Consider the following 14,388-nt stretch of genomic DNA (forward strand, 5'->3'; position numbering starts at 1 on the left):
GGTGCAGGTCAGTGGCTCAGCTTATCAGCACATTCCTGCCCTCTTGTGTGCTCTGTGTGGGGCACTGATAACTTCCACTGGGATGATTGAGGTCAGGAGCTGATTTCCTGGTCCATGTGTTCAGAACACACTCAGGCTCGGGTTATGATCACCAAAATAGACGCACTGAGAGCGAGTATCAAAGGTTTGAATTAGAGTTATTTTAAATGTTACGGTATAATTTATACTTTTCTTAAGAAATAACAAGGAATTAGACATTTTTACTTAAAATGTCTATGATCAACATTTTCTTCAGGAATGGGTGGAGACCAAAATCAGAGCTAAAAGAGACAACATGACTTGGATTGTGTAATGTCTTATGACAAAAGGAAAATTAACCAGCAATACAATATGGGCCCTTGACAAAGCAAGATGTGTCTGTCTCCAAATCTACACTGTTGGGCAGAAAGTACACAACTCATGTCAGCATCAGTATTATGACACCTAATGTTGTAATAACAGCTAATTATCATACTGTCTAAACTCAAATCTAATCTGAACACTTGTTAAATACAGTGTTGACAGTCAGCCTCAATGTTTGGCACATCAAGTAAGGTTTGCCTGCTGGCTTCCTCCATTTTGGGAGCTGAAACCCAATCATAGGTGGTTAAAAGTACAGCAGCATTGACAGGTTTCGTTAGGTGCCTGTGTGTTCAAGCCCTCACAGAGACATTTTATTCAGTGTTTTATGTCCATTGGTCACATGGACTGCCTTTGAGACTCATCTTGCACAGAATGTTTTGTCATTCCAGTAACTTCATGTCTAGTCTTTTTCCATCTTTTTTGATTGTTTTACTTCTAAATGTTTTATAAATAAGATATTTATGTAGACTAAAGAAACGTAAACATATAAATAAGTCAAATGTATAGATATAATTTCCGGTAAAACGTATCAAAGAATATCTGTAGTGTCTTTTTGCAGCTGTATCGCGCTGTAAACATCAGCCCCCCCCCCCCTTAGACTTCAAGTTATTGGACATAGAACTGTGGTTTATTTGTATGAGAAACTTTTAGCCCACGTTTTTTCAGCGCCATTACTCCGCTAAGTGCTGCCAAACATTAAACCGTTACATGATAAACATTAAAATGCGTGCAACTGTAGAATTAGCTTTAAAGCTTGAATAGTAAGTCCAGTTATCTGAAGATATGCTTGATAATTGAAGTGGTCAAGTGAGAAAATGTGTAGGGAAAAGAAAAGAGAAGGAGGAATGACTATTTATTTTGCAGAGTGTAATCACACCTCTGGGTTCTGTAGTATTATGTCTTAGTGAAGACGTAGTGGCTGAACTGCTGACTTGTAGCAATTAGCAACTCAAGTTCTTTACATGCCTCTTTTGGTGGATGTAGAAATAATTAATTTGGAGGCTGGTAGGCAGAAGGTAGTGGAGAGAGCAAACTATGTGAGGAATCTGTCACCACTCTCTGGCTCTGCTCTGTGGGATGTAAATTTAACTTGTCCCCTTTGCCAGCAGTGACTGAGTGTCTGTCAAGCCTGTCCAACTCGATCATTATCCTGACTGATAAGTGGGATGTCATGACCCACATGGCCTTGGTTTGGTGTTAGATCCATATTCTACTGTGATGACAAATCTGGGCTAAATATTTGTGTATATGTGCAACTATTCTTGTGTATTCTGTTCAGCCTTGAATGCTTTTTGTCAGAATGTGATTTCACCGTGTCACAGGCTGGCAAACCTGGATGGTTTGTTTCTGGTTTTGGTGTAATTTTTCCTTCCCTTCATTGCATTTTGTTGTATATTTTCAGTGTGATGCATTTTGTCTTTCACAGTCACAAACAAATCCGTAACAAGGCATGTAAATCCACTCTCAGCTGAGTCACCCACTTTATCTGGATGCACAGTGCGTCCATGTTAGTGGTCACTGCTGGTTAACCTGCTCAAAGAGAACAGGACAAAGACAGAATATGCAAATGATGCCCTTGCATAAAGCAGTATCTGGAGCAGTAACAATCTCATAAATGTCAGGAACAATCAGTCTGTTGCAGGCAGTAAAGGATGTTTAAGTGCATGAGGTTGAGTAGATGGTTTATAGTTTAATGTTAAACTAAGGCACCCTGAGGTAACCTTCCCATCATGCCATGCAATAGGATGAAGTAGCCTGCACAGTGAAATGTTGCTACGTTTGTCTGATTGTAGAAGTATAGTAGAGTACAGTAGTTTCTGTCGCCGTGCTCTCACCTGTCTCCTTGTCGTGACCTGGAACAAAAGTTGCACTGTAAAGAGAAGCCTCAGTCTTTAATAACAACTCTGCAGTCTTTCATAGACAACAAGGAATTTCTCAGTGGATGTGGTTGGCACATACTGCAGATGCTCGAAGTTGCCTGAGGATGAATTGACATGTTTGTGCAACCATGCATGCAGGATGCTACTCTGTAGAAAACACATAAGTCTTAACAGTAATGGGGTAAAACAATTCCTCCACTAAAACAAATATAAACAGTTCTGACCGGTTGTCTTACCGTGTCCTCTAAATGCTGCTTGATTGGATACAAACTACTAAGATGTTTTCCACAGGATAAAACAATGTCCTTGGTTTTGTTTGTCTGTCTTGACTTCCTGAATAATGCTATTTTAGTTGTTATTAATGATCTAATAGACCTACATGTTCACACATTGAAAACACCATTATAATGGGGGGCTGTAGTCTGTATAATTATGGTTATTTCCTGGAGGGGATATTAAATTCAGGCTATGAGTTAATTTTTCCATAAAATAGTCTTATAGATCTTATTGAACGACTTTGAAAGATGTGCAAATGAAATAACAGGCTAGTAACATTTTAGCTGTCTAGCAAAGTTAAAATTGAATCATGAAATCTGTCTGATGTCTGTTAAACATATCGTGTTGACTATGCATCTGTTCAAATGTCAGAATTTCCTAAGCGTCCTTCCTTGTTATATGTGGGATGTTTGTTTTCCTCTCAGCAAGTCTCCAAGCCTCTGTTTGGTTTTATTTTTATCTGCTTAATTAGCAATGTTCATTTGAGCAAAAGTTTATGTCAGAGGTGAGATTTAATGGTGATTGTGTTTGTGTTGTCTCTATCTGCAGTATAAAATTATAATGTCATGCGATTAACTGTCAGTTTGATTGTCAGTAATCCTCTGTGGGATGTCACTGATAGGATGAGCATAATGTATGCATGCGATGCTGCACACCTGGGGAGGAAGGGCGTAATAATGTCCCACATGCAAAGAGCATTGATGGATTCTGCTCTGGTTCAGCACGGCACCTCAGGGGTTAAGTCCGATACAGCAGTTTACACTGCGGATGGATGTTTCGCTAGTACAGAGGAGTCCCATGCTGTAGCGGAACTGCAGATCCCACACAGATCGCTGCCAAGCCAGAGGGGATTTGCTTCGATCCCACGAGCGTCTAAGGAGAGCTTTGGAGGGCGGGATACATTTTGAAGAAAGATGTTGGGAGAGGACACAGACCCGTACGGGGCAGAGGAAGCATTAGGGTGTAGCTGCAGGGTGTGTTTCATAACCCCTCACCTGTGGTCGTAATTTCAGTTTTTCCAGAGCTAAGAACAGAGAAAGGAAAGGAAGGTGGGGGTAAGTCCCTCCCAGCACTGACTGGTGCGGTTATGCACTGAGGCTGCTGATGTGCGTCTGCAGGAATCTCCTGCTGGATTTACTGAGGAGTAGCTGGAGGTTGGAGATGCTTTTTTATCTGTGTCCTCTGTAGAGACCAGGATGAACTGATGTAAGTAGCTCTGATCTTCTATGCATTCAGTTGTATCTGAATACTTGAGCAACAAACCAAAGGAAATGAGGTGTAAGTCTGTTTTACTGTAGCCTTTAAATAATGCAGGTGTGTGTGTCTTTCGTGGCTGTAATGGTTGGTAATTAAGTTTGATATCAGAGTTAATAGCTTTCATCTCTTGACCTTCTTATCACTTGTGCATTGCTGCGTCTCTGCCGCTATCTCCCCCCATTAGAGAGCCACAGTGCAGTGTCTAACCATGTTGTATGTGCAGAGTGTCACTTATCTCTCATGGGACCCCCTGACTGGTGCTATGGCATGGGCCCTCATTAGCATTTGAATATGTTCTCGGAGGCAGGGGAGTTTTAGCAGTTGTCAGCACTCCCCAGCACATCGGTTTCAATTTCTGAAGTGATCAATCATCTTATTCTACTTGTTTGCTGCTTCACTGCCAGCAGCCACAGTGGAGTGCGATCCTGTTGTTGTTTTCTGTCTTTGGCCGCAGTGCAACTTGCACAGCGCTCTGAAAGTATCCTTGTTTGGACTTAGCAATTTGTTCATTGCTGGCATACTAGTCTTTGTGTCAGTGTCGATCCTGGTTTGATTTAATGGCTGCAAGGAAAATGAGAGATGTTTCCCCTCATGCCTAATTTATCTTTATTGCTGCTCTCATTATGTGGAGACCCATCTGTAGTTGGACTGTGGAAGCTTGTTTAGGTCCCAAATAAGGATACTCTTACAAAAGTAAATTAGTTGGTTTTATTTCAGCTAATCAGCAAAATTATCAGCAAAAGTAGTAGTATCCATAGTATCCCACCATCAACATTAAGCATCCTTTATTGTAATGCTTGTTTAAATAGCCACATTTTCACTGCACTGGCACTGTAAGGGCTTTGTGAATATGATCTCCCTCTCTTTGTTTTCCTCAGGCCTTACAGACAAATCCAACAAATGGGCACTAGAGACAAAGTGAATGTACTTTCTATGCTGTATTGCATCATTTGTTTCAGTCAATTCGTGGCATTTAATATAACAAGAGGTTATTAAACGCTCTCCAGTGTTCATGCTGCAAGTTTCCCTTAAAACACTATGTTGCAGCATCACAACGGCAGAATTAATGAGAGTTATTTTTAGCTACTCTTGTCCCACAGCGGTCAAAATTGAATAAGATTCTGCCTCACCCCTAAACCATACTACAGCACAAAATCTATTCTCTTAGTCAGAGAATTGAACACCCCACCATATTGCCTCAGTTCCTTCTTTGGAAGAAATATGATTGTGTTTTTCTGCTGAATACAGAGTTGGGGAGCCAGCACTCTTTAATTTTAATGATACTCCAAAGTGAATACTAAATGAAACACAGTCTTAGCTTCCCTCTTCATGGGTCGTGTAAGGTTAGTATCATGATGACTCATTGTATATTAAGGATTTTTGTCTTCAAGTTGAAACAGAGATATTCTTCTACTTTTTTAGGTTCAGATTTTTACTTTGCACCATGTATGGATTAATAGAGCCTGCATCACTACTTTTAATATAGCAAAGCAGTTGCTATATTGGCTCCATGTCGGCGACACCAGTTAAGAAATTCACATTTCAGGAGGGTTAGGTTAGCGGGTTTTCTAGTTTCGTGGAAGCTACAGTACAGAATCTGGAACAGGAAGAAAGAGGGCAGAGATGTGAGGCGTGGCTTTTGCAAAGCAACCCCAAAGATCAGCTCCTTTTACTATTTCACCAGCCAAATTGATATTTGGAATTGAAAAGAACTGTCGAAAGACAGATACTCTGCCAAAATGGCTGCTAGACTTGCCAACAGTAGCCAAAATGTGCTAATATTCAGTTTTGATAGATTCAGATGGTGCTGCCAGGTCACACAAGTACTTGTTTTTGACCATTTTATTTCACTGGCTTATAGATAGCTTTTTATTATTAGCTACAAATGTCTGCCTCAAATACTAGTAATGTTGGCTATATTTGTCACTGAACTTGCAAATATTTAGAGCTGAAAGGATTAATCGTCAATCAACTAGCTTTTGGACTGTTGGTTGGAGAAGATATTCAAGTATGTAAACTTGGGCTCTGGAAAATTTTGAAGGATATTTTATGTAGGGGGGTAATGTAGGGGTGCACCTAATGATTATTTATTATTGATTAATCTACCGATTATTTTCTCGATTAATTGTTTGGTCGATAGAATGTAAGTAAATAGAAAAGTAAAGACCAATTACAAGTTCTCAGAGCCCACTGACATGTCTTAAAATTAGAGCTGCAACAATTAGTCAATTATTTGATTAGTCAGTTGACAGAAAATCAATCTGCAACTATTTTGATAATCGTTTAAGCCGTTTTTTTAGGCAACGATACCAAAAATGATCTGGTTACAGTTTTCCAATGTGAGTATTTGCTGGTTTTCATTGTTTTTATATAATTGTAAGCTGAATATCTTTGGGTTTTGGACTGTTGGTTGGACAAAACAATACATTAGATGAGGTCAACCAGGACTGGGGTGGAACCAGTGAGTTCTTGCAGTAAATGATTAATCGATTATCAAAATACTTAACGATTTAAATCGACTAATTGATTAATCGAGTACTCACTTCTACTCTACAATAATAGAAGATAATCATTAGTTGCATCCCTAAATTGATTTACATATGGAAGTTATTAGCTTGAAAGGTTGATGGTAGAGTATTTCTTTGAGAGACATGCTTTAATACTTTATCCTGCAGGGGAATAAAACACACAGTGGGCTTATTGAATATGTGAATGTGTATTGACTCCACACGGTCCATTTTGATCACAGCCTTCCTCTCCTTTCTCCACTCAGCTGTGTGATCCATCTGTGTTGTAGTCCATCTGTGTTATAGTGCTGGCTCCCAAGTTGCCTGGTTGTAATCCCCCAAGCATGACCCAGCCGACATGTTGTGTCTCCGCTGTGGAGCGGCTGCCAACCCTGGCTCTGGCTTGTGGCATGAAGCTTCTGTTGGCACCAGTTGTTTGTGGCCATAAAGGGCGTGCACAACAGTGCCACAAAAACTCATCAGTCACTGGATGCTGATGCGACTTTAGTACAAACTGTACAGGAGCAGCGCAGAGTCGACTCAAGCGATGGGACACTGGTCCCTTTTCTTTCTTTTATGTTTACTTGACTTTTGAGATTAGTGTCTTTGGCTCTGAATAGGGCACTGAGATGTTTGGTTGTGAGACTAAATACACAATGCTATGTGCATATAGTATTTTGTTGTTGTTCTGCAAACTTATTACTTAAAAGTTAATTCCTACAAAGAACGGCACTTTTGAGGTGACTTGTTTGTTTTTGAGAAATGTCAGACCATTAGTGCAGGCTGTGTTTAGATACAATACATGTAGAAACAAATAAATAGTGCTAATTTAAAATGTAAAAAAGACTTTTGTTTCTAAATTAATTTAGCTGTGTCTGTATTAAACCTCCCACAGTTGAGGGGAACCTTCAGACATGGCCTGAAAATGTCAGGCCACTTGAACAACACCACACTGTTCCCCCTCTGTTACCAGAGCAACAAGCTCTGCAGGAGGAGAAAGCAAAATTACATCCCTTCAAAGTGAAAGGTGTGTGTGTGTGAGGGGAAAGAGGGAGGGTGGGAGAGGGAGAGATGCACACTGCAGGACCCTACTAAATCTGTTTTTCCCTCCTAAACTCTTTTTAGTTTTTGCTCCATTTTAGATTCCTCCTGTTTTGCACCATTTTGGATTTTACATTCCATTAATTTTATGGTGATTTATTTTATTGGATCAGACATAGGAAGCTTTCTCTAATCATATTTTCCAGACAACAAAATCACATTTCTCACAACCCCGCTGCAACACGGGGCCTAAACATTATACGCTTGTGTGTGTGCATGTTTGTGTTGTGCTGCGTGAATGCCTATAAAGAATTTCTCAAAGTAGGAATGTCAACTGGAAACAAGTACCTCCTATAACTTTGCAGTTTAGTGGCAAACCATCTATAAATTTAGACGAAATGTCAGAGTTCTTTGCATCAGCGTTTCCACAGTGCTGATCAAGAAGACACCGGCATAAATCCTCCTCTCCAAAGAGCAAACTTTCCAGTGAGAATCCATGCCTCCTGTTTTCAGCAGTCTTGTTAATATTCAGATGTCTTTTTTTTCCTCTCTCAAGTGCAGTGTATTCAATGTAAAAGGCCAGGGGGAGTTCCCCTGCTCAAACTTTTGTTCACCCTCCTTGTGTGCGTCCCACCATAAGCAGCTTGAGGAGATTGTGACTGTTGCTGCCAAGCCGAGAAAGTCTGGGGCCACTTGTGGCGATTTATTCAGCTGCCTGTATTCCCAGACACTAGCTAACGTTTGGCACTTGGCCGACAGGTCACGACAGACATAAGGACGATGTGTTGAAGGAAGCCTGGGTGGTAAAACAATAAACAGCAGCAGCAGACAGTCTGTTATATTATTACCTCAGTTTTTCTGTCATATAAAAACAACACAACACAACAAACAGACATTGTGTCCTTAAAACTTAAAAGATATCTTTTCAAATTGTAATTTTTAAATATCTTGCCTGGGGCTCATCCAAGATTTAAGCGTCATTATCAGTCGTGGGTACTTGATAGCCGTACCATTAGCAGCTTGTCATGCTGATGTGGTGCATATTAATCTTAAACATGAAGCCGGACTGACACTTCCTAGGTGTTTTGGGTTTGAAGCTGCCAACAAGGTGGCAATGATGTCAGCTGAGGGTCCAGGCACTGGAACTGATACTGCTTTTAATCTAAGATTCATCTCCCTCCCATCTGTCATCACACTTTAATGTGCCGCAACATGAGATCACTCTTCTCAATGAGTTCTCTGCAGAGGTGGCCGTACTGTAAGTGTTTGAGGTGTCAAAGAAATTACAAGGAAAGCAGGAGGGAAATGTGTGATAGTCTCACCTATTAAGGTCGCACAGCTAGGATCAATTTACATGACAAATGGGGCTTATTGCATTAGGTGCTGTGATGTGGGTTGTAATTTGCCCCAAAGGGATGGACCTAATAGTATTTTATAGGCACTCATTGAATGTCTAATGTGTCGTGAGATTGTGGATGTCTAATGTGTCGTGAGATTGTGGCGGAGGTGAAATGATATAGAAGGAGAGATAAGATAAGAAATGAGCAGTGGTGCGTAGAGGACAGTGCTGACCTAACAGCTGAAGGAGTCGACCTTCATCTTATCCTCTCTGGTTGTTAATGTGACAGAGAGTGTGCTTTAATTTCAAAGACTTACTGTCAGTGTGGCGTCAGTGTATCTAGCAGGGTTTTTAATCATTGTATCATATAATTGAATTCAACGCACTATAAACATGGGACCTCATACTTTGGATCTACTATAAAGGAGAATATGTTGATAGTGTGTGTGTGTGGTCTGTTTGGCAAGGCTACTGCAAATAAAACCAAGCACAACACGGTGCTATCTGTGTCACTGTAAATGGGCAACAGTGTAAAACTTGAAACAAACTCAATAACCTGCTGGGTGAAGCCCTCCATGTGTATAGTGGCTGTGACAGCTTCCATTCTTATTAAATTTCGCCTGTGAAGAGCCCAGAAACACTGGGACTGCTTCCCTCTTTTAATAGAAACTCTTAGTAGAGGGGATGAAGTGGAAATGGACTTCAGTTAAATACTATTATTGTTTTTCAAAATGTGTATGGTTTCACACTGTTCACTGTTTATCATTTTTACTTAATGTTTTCAGTGTATGCTTTTGTTCTTAGTAGTTTGTTTACTGCGTTTGACTGTGCAGGCTTTAGTATATTCCTTACATACTTTATTTGCAGTACATAAAATAAAACCAAAATCCCTCAGGTGGCTAATGTTTAATTAATAATTTCTCAATTTTCTCAACTCAAGATAATGTTAAGTATACTGCAGAAGCATTGGTTGTACGGATGTGCCTTGAAGCACAACTGTATACATTATAGAGGCAATTAGACTGTGCCGATAACGTCCACATTATTTACTTGAAAAAGATGGTGATGGACTGTCCTGCAGACTTAGATAAAGGTTAAATTCACAGTTTCCGGTGGAAACTTGCTGTGTATCTGTTTCAGGAGCAAATTGGCTTAAACACTGACAATTTTACACTTTCACCTTTTATCAATTTAAATAATTATTTTTGCATTTTTTTGTAGTTTTCTTGACAGCAGAAATATTTATTTGTGCTTCAGATAACTGTTAAATTAATGTATCTGCAGCTGCAGCGAAGATGTTAAATGACTCTGAACAAGGGCTTTGGTTTGGTGTTTTACCCAAGGAAACTTTGGCAAGACACATGACTTTCTTGTTGACTGAATCTATTTGTGTCCCTTTTTGTCATGAGACCAAACTGTATGTCCTGCTGCCTTATTCTGCCTCTTTGGATCTGAACTCTGTTAGATCTCTTGTTGTATTAACTTGTGTTAATCACACTGTTCTGTATCTCTCTCTTCCAGAGCGCAGCAATGGAGGAAACTGTCATTTGGGAACAGCACACAGTAACACTACACAGGGTAGGTATCTGTTATCCTCCCTCAGATGCTCTTTACATCTCTCTATGTTGAAACTTGTCTTGGTCCCTGTATCTCTCTACCCTGCCTGTTTTTTCTGTCTTTTCTTCCATCCCCCGTCTCTGCATTTTTCTTCCCTCCTATTTTCAGGATCCCATCATGTAGGTGTGTGTGCTCACTCTGTACACAGTCTCAGGTGGAACAAACTAAACATCACAGAGCTTTGCCTCTGCATGACAGAGCCCAAATAACCTACACAAAACCTGCAGTTTGTGCATGAAGAAGCCAACTCACCACAGCTTTTAGTCTATGTGCTTGCTGACAGTGGATAAAATACTAATTTTATAGATAGTAGAAGCAACAATGAATGGCTAATATATGTTTGTAATAATGTAGATTTGGTTTACAAGCAGCCTAAAAAATGTATCCACACTTTTTATATTATGTTGAATATTTTGGTCCACACAGACAGCTAAATCAACATCCTAATGTTTCTATGTTCCCTATGTGTCTCTGTGTGCAGGCACCAGGGTTTGGCTTCGGGATAGCCATATCAGGAGGTCGGGATAACCCTCATTTTCAGAGCGGCGAGACCTCCATTGTCATCTCGGATGTGCTGAAAGGAGGCCCAGCGGAAGGCCTACTGCAGTAAGATTTTGTTCCATTATTGGCAGACCGGTCAGATTTCTGGTTATTAGTACTGAATTCCCCTGCCTGCCACAGAAAGACTCCAGCATGTCTGTTATCTCTGTCTCCTCTCTAGGGAAAATGACAGAGTCGTTATGGTCAATGCTGTCTCCATGGACAATGTGGAGCACGCGTACGCAGTCCAGCAGCTTCGTAAAAGTGGGAAAATTGCCAAAATTGTGAGTGTCAACATCTCATTATGAATTCCTGCAGAAAATTTTGAGTATTTTGTGTAGTACAATGTGTTGTCATATGTATACAAGCATGTATGGCATTTGGATATTTCTTCTTCTTGTATCATAATTGACTAGTAGGAGAAATGTACCTGAACATTGGACTGATTGATTCATCTTACTGTAACTGATTGATTGGTTGTCCGGCTGATCTAATATCTTATTTCCTTTGGCCAGACAATCAGACGGAAGAGGAAGGTCCATGTCCCCATGGGCCGCCTAGGGGAGAGGGAAACTATGTCGGAGCATGATGAGGAGGAGGACAGCTATGATGAAGAGATATATGAGACGCGTAGCGGACGCAGCGGCGCTTACAGCGGTGTGGGCGGGGCCATGGGCAGGCGCAGTGGGCGGAGCAGTGGGCGAAGAGACAGGGAACGTGAACGCAGCGGCTCGCGGGAGAGGAGTCTCTCCCCTCGCTCAGACCACCGCTCGCACAACCTGCCCCCACGTCCTGCCAAGGTCACACTTGTGAAATCCCGCAAAAATGAAGGTGAGGCTCACAAAGTCGGGGATAAAAAAGGAGGGCAGAAAGAAAATTTCTTTCTGTAGTTTTCCAGGAAATCACCTGCCATTTTATTTACCCAGCTACTACCAGACAGCCAGACTTTTAGAAGAGAATAAGACCTCCAAATCAGCATTGGTCAACTGCCAGAGTAAACAAAACTTGCCAGCCACAGCAAAATCCAAGTTAACTCAAGTAAATCTAAGTAAAAGAGCAATTAATCTTCTTTAATCAGTACTGTTAATCCCAGCGGGAGCAACGGCTTGACAGCAAAGTGTGGTGTGGTCACGTGAACTCTGTGCTAACATCGTTTTTGTTGCTGTCGTTCACTTTGTAAGCAGAATATGGCCTGCGCCTGGCCAGCCACATCTTTGTTAAGGACATTTCCCCTGAGAGCCTGGCAGCCAGGGACGGCAACATCCAGGAAGGGGATGTTGTACTGAAGGTGAGGGTGAGGGAGAGGGAGGCAAGAACCCTGGTGAATATTTCATATGTAAATATCATACAATATTAAACATGAAAGAAACCATTGTAAATCTAACATTGTTTTCTTTTTCCATTTTTATATTGATGGAGATGGAGAGAAGAATTGAAGGAACTGATTTATACTCTGTGTACTGCTGTACTAACCCCTTTGTTTTCTCTCTATATTTCTACTATCTAACGATGCATAACAGCACTTACAGCTGTTCATCTGCTTGTAGCTCAGTTCTGTCACATTTGGAAGAACATATAAAGTAGCTCCATCTGCAGAAGAGGTGCTTTTTGAACTGTTATGACTATTCTGAATCAATTGTTTCTCACACCTACTTTCTTTGAATGCCAGCACTTAAGAAATGAAAGGTTAATCAAATGATCATAGGAAAGAATTGTCAAAATGATGTGCATAGCGCTCATAGCTTTACAAATTGATTTCACATAATCAGTGTTGCAGTTAATTGGCATCTGATCTTGTGCCTTTCAAGATAATGCATTTGTAGCCTAAACTTAAGTTCTCATATGACCATTTTATTGCATGAAAATGAGACACAAAGACATCTTTATTTGATTTCTCTTATTTTTAATTGAAATTCTCTGGCTGTTCTTTGCCATATCATCGTTAATAGCTTCTTTTTTCTTTCTGATCCTCTCAGATCAATGGCACAGTGACAGAGAACCTCTCCTTGATAGACGCCAAGAAGCTGATAGAAAGGTCAAAGGGCAAGCTAAAAATGGTTGTTCAGAGGGACGACAGGGCGACCCTGCTGAACATCCCTGACCTCGATGACAGCATTGCTTCAGCCAACGCCTCTGACAGAGACGGTGAGGGTGGTGTTAAGTGTTGGATCCAGCTAAAATGGGGCGCAGCTTAAAAGCCAGACTTGTCGGTGTGTATTTCAGACTGCAGTCGTTGAACAGTGGCTCTTGTTTGATCAGACATTTCAGATATCCATTCTCTGGCATCCGACCATTCCAATCGATCGCATGACAGACATCGTAGCAGCCGCTCCCGCTCTCCAGACAGACGCTCTGAACCCTCAGACCACTCCAGACACTCACCCCCACAAATCAGCAATGGCAGGTAAAGACTGTTCATTCACAAATTTATGTTAAAGGCTTTTAGCTGTCATGAAAGAAGTGCACCAGGGGGATACCTGTAAAATTATAATCTGTGTCATTTTCATATAGATTAATTCAGTCCTGCTGCTTTTTCTCTCCAGTTGATATAAAACGGTAGCAATCCAGTACCTGCAATAATTCAGATTTCAACAAAAATAAATCCAAGAGAAAATAGACGTCTTATGAGAGGCCACGTTGTTTGACTGCAAACTGATCAGAAACACCAGCAGTGACCACTTGCCACCAAAGATGTTACCAATATCAACAAGGCCAGACTATTACAGATTACCAGCACTTAATGTTTGTGATTGAAAGGGAACTATTTTTCATGTTATGAACGAAGAGCTGAAACAATAATCAATCACTCAGTCAACAGAAAAATAATCGGCATCTGTTTCAATAATTGACTAATTGTTTAAGTAATTTTTTTAAGCATGGATGCAATACATCCACTAGTTCCAGCTTCTCAATTGTGAGGTTTTACTGCTTTTCGTTGTCTTATTCGATAGTAAACTAGAAATTGTGATGGGCACCATTTACTATCTTCAGATGTTTTTTTTTAGACTAAACAATGAATTTGAAAAATAATCGTGATCAATAGTTAAATTAACCGTTAGTTGCAATCCCATATTAATACAACAGTGTAAACAGCTGTTATGAGACTGATCTTGTCATAAGGTCTATGTTTTTATCTGTCAAAGACAGGCTTGTTTTGTTTTGTTTGGTTGTGAAGGCCTTTTGATTTTATGTTTGGGTTAATACCAGCCATCAGCCAATTCAGCACTTCTTTGACTGTAATCTTGTTGGAAAGTACCTCATTAATTTTTCATTCAAACTCAATAGAGCACCAGAGTTGTTCCCCATTCACTCTGCTTATTGACCCGAGGAAAATAAAAGTCAACTGTTAAGCTGCAAAAGAGCGAATCTGTGTCAAAATTAGGGGCCATAACTCTGCTCTGGTTTTTGTAAAGGTTCAGTGGTCAACCTAAATTACTGTGTGTCCTGTGTGCCATTTTGAACAAAGCATTTTTGATACATCAGTTTCAAAAACTGCAAAATTATATAATGTGGCAACTAGAAAAGGTCT

At 40.4% G+C, this 14,388-nt stretch overlaps 1 protein-coding gene across 1 annotated transcript in view; it reads left to right on the top strand.

The window, feature by feature from the left end:
- Window positions 1-14,388, top strand: part of tjp1b (tight junction protein 1b) — a 62,383-nt gene that overhangs the window by 32,541 nt on the left and 15,454 nt on the right. The window contains exons 4-10 of the mRNA XM_070908152.1: window positions 10,224-10,280; window positions 10,801-10,925; window positions 11,041-11,143; window positions 11,375-11,690; window positions 12,041-12,147; window positions 12,836-13,004; window positions 13,119-13,263. Coding sequence (XP_070764253.1) covers window positions 10,224-10,280; window positions 10,801-10,925; window positions 11,041-11,143; window positions 11,375-11,690; window positions 12,041-12,147; window positions 12,836-13,004; window positions 13,119-13,263 — 1,022 coding nt within the window. The remainder of the gene's footprint in view (window positions 1-10,223; window positions 10,281-10,800; window positions 10,926-11,040; window positions 11,144-11,374; window positions 11,691-12,040; window positions 12,148-12,835; window positions 13,005-13,118; window positions 13,264-14,388) is intronic.

This window comes from Enoplosus armatus, chromosome 6 (assembly GCF_043641665.1).
Source record: "Enoplosus armatus isolate fEnoArm2 chromosome 6, fEnoArm2.hap1, whole genome shotgun sequence".
In the NCBI taxonomy this organism is placed as follows: Eukaryota; Metazoa; Chordata; class Actinopteri; order Centrarchiformes; family Enoplosidae; genus Enoplosus; species Enoplosus armatus.